The sequence below is a fragment of the Taudactylus pleione genome, unplaced genomic scaffold (genome assembly GCF_031769625.1).
Source record: "Taudactylus pleione unplaced genomic scaffold, aTauple2 ptg000250l, whole genome shotgun sequence".
Lineage (NCBI taxonomy): Eukaryota > Metazoa > Chordata > Amphibia > Anura > Myobatrachidae > Taudactylus > Taudactylus pleione.
The window spans coordinates 9,519,913-9,527,110 of record NW_028284652.1 but is presented as its reverse complement, the minus strand read 5'-3'; the positions used below and the strand labels follow the sequence as shown (position 1 = coordinate 9,527,110).

General features: G+C 46.9%; 1 protein-coding gene across 1 annotated transcript; it reads right to left on the bottom strand.

The window, feature by feature from the left end:
• Positions 1–415: 415 nt before the first annotated feature.
• Positions 416–7,198, bottom strand: LOC148515392 (uncharacterized). The gene is made up of 2 exons (XM_088480155.1): positions 7,080–7,198; positions 416–1,482 (listed from the first exon to the last, which is right to left on the bottom strand). Exons 1-2 carry the CDS (start codon positions 7,093–7,095, stop codon positions 623–625), a joined length of 876 nt encoding a protein of 291 aa, XP_088336281.1. The 5' UTR covers positions 7,096–7,198; the 3' UTR covers positions 416–622.

Genomic DNA, 7,198 nt, shown 5'->3' with positions numbered 1-7,198 from the left:
GGTAGGAGTTTAGGGACAGCTAGTAAGGTTCCACAGCCCAATGTATAGTGGCTATAGGTACGGGATCAGTATGAATGACCGCCGGACATATGTCCAGCGGTTCAAGTCCAGACGCCGGAAGACCGGCAACAGTGAAGATCCTGACAGGTAAGAATACTAACTAACCTAACCCTCTCTCCCCAACCCTTCCTTAGGGGTGCCTAACTCTAACCTCCCCCCTAGTGCCTGACCCCCCCTGTAATTGCCTAAACCTAACCCTCCCTCATTCCTGCAGCCTAAACCTAACCCTCCCGGGGGGTGCCTGACACTAACCTTCCCCCAGGGGTGCCGAACCCCCCTTCCCCTAGCCTAACCCTAACCCTCCCAGGGGGTGCCTAATCCTAAGTCCCCCAGGGAGCTCCTCCCCTCTCCCCCTCCCCTCAACAGTCGGCTTCAATGATGCATCCCATAGGTACAACCTACAGGGAGACCATAGTCAAACAGATAATTATGAATTTATCACTTTCATTTCCTATTACCTTTGTTAAAAACATATGTTTTGAGCTTTCCTTTTAAAACGGTTTTATATAGAGATGATTCAACAAGGGTGATGATCACTTGGGCATGTCATCAGAATAGAATACTATGCCACTCCAGTAGGGTCCCAACAGTACCTCTTCTCTATGCCATCTCCACTCAGATCCTCTGCCTCTTCTTTACTCAGTTCAAAGTCCCACACCCAGAAATTCTCTTTGATTCTCTCAGGTGTAGAGGCTTTGGGAATCACCCCCACGCCTTGCTGGAGTGCCCACTTAAGCAATACCTGGGAAGGGGTGCGACCATGGATATTTGCCACTTTTTTCACTTCCTCCTTTTCCAATAGTTCCCCACATCCCAGAGAAGAGTAGGCTTGCAGGTGGATTTCCTTTTGCTTGCACCAGCGGAGAAGGGCAGTTTGTGGGAGCCGGGGATGAAATTCCACCTGTAATACAGCAGGTGGTACACAGCATGATCCTAACAGCTGCAACAGATGAGTCTCCGTGTAGTTGGATACCCCCAGTGCCTTAATAATGCCAGCTTGATACAGGTCCTCCATGGCTTTCCAAGTTTCTTCTCTAGTGTCTCTGTTACGGGAATCATCACTCCGCCAGCCCTGCTTCCCTGGCCAATGAATCAAATAGAGGTCAAAGTAGTCACAACCTAATTCTGTCAAGCTCTTCAAACAAGCTTCACGTGCCCCCGTACCCATATCAGCAGGTGATAACTTGCTTGTAATGAAGATTTCAGAGCGACTTAACCCATGCTTCGGAAGAAGCTGGCGCAAAGCCTCACCCAGATCACTCTCATTGCGATAGACAGAGGCTGTGTCAAATGAACGGTAGCCACATTCCAGCGCAGCATCTACAGCACGAGTCAGATATTCTAGTCCTCGCAAGCGAAATGTACCCAGACCGAGGAGGGGCATGGTGACACCATTGTGAAGAGTCACAACTCGCTGCTGTGCTGTAGAGTAGAAAGAGAGAGAAAGCATTACTGTCAAATAGCTACTGGCCCTGCAGATTAAGAGCTTGATTAAAGCATGTCAGTATTAATAAACCACACGTATAGGAATCACCTAAGCCTTGATGGTCTATAAAATCCAATTTCACTTGCATTTTTCAATGCAGGGAGACCAAAGAAAAACAAGAGAACCTTCAAGGACAACTAAACACAAAAACTTTAACATTCAGATAGTCCTTAAGTTATAATAAAAAACAAACGAAAGTGACACCACACTACCAGCGCTAATACATAAATATACTTAAAACCAATGGTAGGTGACTCCAAAATCTTCCAACTTTCATAAATAGTAGATGGTCAGATGATTCTTAGACATAATGTAGTCCGTTGAAACAAATGGCATATGTCCCCATATAAAAAAAGAGGATGTAGCATATGGTGAAGTACAGTTTTAATATATAAAAGACATGTAACAAAAGCACACTGAACACAGAGATGGTTTCTATTAAACCTTCAGAAAATTAGTTGGCAATGGCACATAATGACGGGCAGTAGGTTCTTTTAGAATGGAATCCCCCACCAGCCAAAATGAAAACAATTACCAGCTGAATGGATATTAGCCGGCGCTCGTCACAAGTTCTCTGCAGTATCGCAAGTCCTGGAAACAACCAACGCGTTTCAACCCCTTGCCCGGGGTCTTTTTCAAGGTTCACAGTCAGATTCTGACTGTGAACCTTGAAAAAGACCCCGGGCAAGGGGTTGAAATGCGTTGGTTGTTTCCAGGACTTGCGATACTGCAAGGAACGTGTGACGAGCGCCGGCTAATATCCAGTGCATTTTCCGGAGAGAGACGCTGGACCGCGGCATTCCCACCCGTTTACAAAGACCTGATTGCTGCAAGTTTTTTTCATTCAGCTGGTAATTGTTTTCATTTTGGCTGGTGCGGGATCCATTCTAAAAGAACCTACTGCCCGTCATTATGTGCCATTGCCAACTAATTTTCTGAAGGTTTAATAGAAACCATCTGTGTTCAATGTGCTTTTGTTACATGTCTTCTATATTAAAACTGTACTTCACCATATGCTACAGCCTCTTTTTTTATATGGGGACATATGCCATTTGTTTCAACGGACTACATTATGTCTAAGAATCATCTGACCATCTACTATTTATGAAAGTTGGAAGATTTTGGAGTCACCTACCATTGGTTTTAAGTATATTTATGTATTAGCGCTGGTAGTGTGGTGTCACTTTCGTTTGTTTTTTGTTCTTTGGTGGAGGGTGAAGGATACCTCTCTTGTTTTTGACACTATTCCACTAGCTGCTTTTGGGTTGCGCATTTCAATTCTTTACATTTTCTGTTTGCACTTAAGTTATAATACATTGCTCAGAGTTTCCTAAAGTTTCCATTGCAGCTCCCCACTCAACAAAGGGCAGCTAAAGTTGTACCTCATACAGAAAAACTGTCTGATTCTGTCAATATACAGCTGACACTACCTCTCCCTCTGCAAGTATCTAGTAAGCCAAATAGAGCAACAGTGCACAGCGGTCACACAAACGCTCCCTTCTAAATCTGTAAGCTGTTGAATAGGAGTGACAGCACCCTGGAGGAAGCTAGTGAAATATAAACACCCAGAACATTTCTTATATATGAACATCAAACAGTGTCTTGTAGAAAGACGAAGATGGGCGGTAGAACTGCGCTCTCGTTGACCAGGGGGTGGTGTGTTGTGGTTTCTGGGTGCTGCACCTTTGTGTGGGAGTACCTTTCCCGCACTGAATACATATGGGGGTAGGGGGGGTAAGGTGCGCTCTTCCTGCTAGTAGTGGTGATGGTGATGACTTGTGTGTGGTGTTAATTGGAATGTTTCTTCTGGTGGTGGTGGTGTTTTGGGAGTGAGAAGGAGGGTGTGATTGGGTATGGAGTGTAGTTTGGAGTAATGTGGAAAGGGGAATAAAATAGGATCAAAATGAGGCCAGCGAGACACAGTAATTTGGGGAAAAATCTTTTATTGAGTAGAAACAATGCTGCTCTGTTGAGATCCGGGGCAGGTGGGTGGGGTTCAGTGATGGGTGGTGATGAGACTGGGGAGGTAGGTGGACCCTTTCAGGGGACTCCTTCCCGTGCGGTTCAGTGACCTTGCACGTCATCCCTGCTGGACCTATGGTCGACAGTCTAGGAAGTCTCGGGGGTGGGGGGGCGGATGTGCAAAGTGGGTTGGAGCACCTGTGCGGCGTCCCGCGTGTTGGTGTGAGTCTTGGCAGTACTTACCTACCGGTAGGTTTTTTGTTATGGTGATGTAGGTCGACGTTGCGGCCGTTGCAGATAGGTTGGAAGCTGCAGGTTTGTTGGTGAGCTGGATCAGCGTGTTGCTGGTGTGCTGCAGGTGCACGGCTGTTTTGATTGGTCTGCGGAGGTCAGCGACCGGAGTGTGCAGCTGAGGTTGGCTCTTGGCCGTGCCGCTGGTGGTGCGGAGCCAGAGGTGTGGATGGGTGAGCCGCTAGGAGGCTGGTTTGCAGCGCGTGTGCTGGGACCACCCCTGGGGGGTGGTCTGCCCAGGATACTGATTCGAAAAAAGACATGGAGGAGGGGGGGGATGTGGAAGGTGTTCTACTTCCCCCCCACATGTGTATGTAGGGGACAACGCTCAGTGATTGCTGAATGTGCACAGTGCTGACCCCTGGGGTTTCTTTCTGGTTACTGCAGTAAGGGGGCATTAGCCCCGTGCTATTGGCACTTATTCTGGGCAGATGATTGAAGATTATATGGGATATATTTATCGCAGGGTAACAATTCCACCATAGGGCATCTGTATTATTCATATAAAGCGTTTTTTTCAGAGCAATAAATATGATGCTGTCATTCCTTTGAGACACCTATACCTGCTGTGAGCTACAGAGCTAGCACTCCATTCTCCAGCTGCCACTGTATTTAGTGTCCTTACTCAGTGCTCGCTACCCAGCTGTCCTGGTCCATACTGACCATTTAATACTAATCAAAACCCCAGACAATCTTTGTAATCGCCCCACAGGCCATAGGTTACCCCCATACTGTGTTTATTTCCATAATAAATACACATCACTATAGGCAGGGATACTGGATTTTCCTTACTGTAAACTACCTTAGTGGTAGTGTGCAGCTGTCAGGACTGATACTGAAAATTACTTTGCAGTTCCACAGCATAAACACCTTACCCCCACTGCCCCTCCCTAACCTCCCCTTTGCCCCCAATTCTATCCCAGCTATCTACCCTTGTCCCCTCTCTACCCTTAGTACTGCCTGCCCATAACCTCTTCTTTGCCCCCAGTGCTGCCCAAGCTGCTATTCACCCTTTACCCCTTCCTAGCCCCAGCACTACCTGACCCTAGCCCCCATCACTGTCGCAACTGCTGGTTGTACTTACCCCTCCCTACCCCCTGCACTGCCTGCCCTAACTACCCTCTTGCCCCAGCTCTATCCCAACTGCTGCTTGTCCTTAACCCCCGGTAACCCAACTGCTATCTGCCCCAACTGCTTCCTGCCCTCACCCCCCTATAATATGTGATGGGACCCAATTCCTTAAAGTGAGGGGTCCCTGGGACCCACAATTTTTTTCGCTCAGCGCGATCACTGCACCAACACGCGGGACCATAGGTCCAGCAGGGGTAACGTGCACGGTCACTGAATCGCACGGGAGGGAGGCCCCTGAAAGGGTTCACCTACCTCCCCAGTCTCATCACCACTCATTACTGAACCCCACCCACCTGCCCCGGATCTCAACAGAGCATTGTTTCTACTCAATAAAAGATTTTGCCCCAAATTACTGTGTCTCGCTGGCCTCCTTTTGATCTTGTAGAAAAACACCTAAAATTAAATGGGCCTAGCAGATGTGCAGAACACAACTTCTACACATTACTTGAAACAAGGTAGCTGCCATATAGGTTTCCTGATCAATGGTGTCCAAAAATATTTTCATGACATGAAAAAGTACTTTATAGTAAAATCTAAGCAAGCTGAATGATTTATGTATATAGGCCGGTATCACTTTTTTTTTTTTTTAACCATTTTACAAAAATATGTTCTTTTTTATGTACACTTAATAAACTTCATACATTTAGGTGGAAATATTTAGCAGGGATTCTATGCCAAATTATTCCATACTATTACAATCCTGCAACTGCGCCATGCAATTAATCAGACTAAATATATTGCACGGTTTTCATTTTCTGCATAGAGCATACCCCTCAGTCGGAACCTAAAAGACAGACGCAAGCATTGTTTTCTTATGGAAACTGAAAATCAGTTTATAGTAGTTATACAACCTTCTTTTTTAGATCACGTTACCATCTTACCAGCTGGGTGGTTGGCGTACAAATCCAATGTTTAATGACAGTGCATGTGCAGGATTTGTACTGTGCATGTGCCAATAACAGAGATCATTCATAGTGCCCCCAAGATGTTTGGGGGCAGTGTGGCGACTTGGTCCATTTACAAAATGGGGGTGAATCGCCCCCGTTTTGTAGGCGTGTCGAAACCAGGATCTGCATTTTCCTACGCAGATTTCCTGGCCCCGGCCGAGCAGTTCCAGGGGCCAGTCTGAGTAAACTTAAGGCAGGTATCCACTAGACGATATGCTCCATGAGCGATATCATCTAGTGTTTCTCCGGCAGTATGTGCTCAATGTCATTAACGACATCGAGCACCGACAATGAACGATATATTGTTCAGTGAGGTCTACCTCCCTCATCCCCGTACTTCCAGAACCTGACGATATCGTCAGGTTGCCCTACAAGTACGGGCGATGATAAATGTAGTCAGCGAGCATCACTAGTTGTTGACGGCATATCCATTGCACGTTATTGCGGACGATGAACGATATTGTTCAGTTTATCGTGTAGTGGATATGCGCCTTTAGGCTTAAGCTGGGTACACACCTTTGCAATCACTGTGCTTATCAGTTTAATCGCTCACCCGATCTGCTGTGTAGTGTGTACTAAGCTTGTCCCCCTGTGACATCGTACACACAGAGCTAAAAATATCGGGTGATCAGCCCAATGATTGTATAGGTGTGTACCCAGCTGGACTTCGGACGCAGCACTCGGAATGGTGATGCCGGTAGGAGGCATATTTTTTCCTCAGACGCCTCCTGCTGCATTAGCATATTAGCTCTATGGTATTGCACAGCTGCTGCATACAAAGACACAGCGGCTGTGCAATACCATACAACTATAGGTGCCCATACACATTGCGATAGGCACCTTGCGCTGCGACGGCCGACATATCAGGCGGTCCCCTGTCCGTCCAATATGCCGGCACCATCCTCCCTTCTTGCACATATGCATGAGGTTTATCAGCTACAGGTGTCCCCATCTTACCTGGGATATTCCAAAAAAGAGAGAACAGAATCACGCAATGTGTGGGAAGTCTGTGAAAGAGTATGACCAAAAGGAAAAAGGAAGCAATGCAGACACCCTGTATACAGTATGTCATCTGAAACCCCATCAATGCTGATGCTTGCAAATATTAGGTGAGAAATCACATGAAAGGTGCATTATGGGTTAAAATAGGTACCACGCATGTACCTAGCCACTCCTAGTCACTTAGTAACTAACTTCCCTACCTCGCTGCTCCTCCATCTCTGCGGCTGCTGCTGTTATGTGCTGCTGTTATGTGCTGTGATTACAGCTGTTGAACCTGTGATGGTCACGGGCCACACACGGCCAGAGCCCTGGAGCAGCG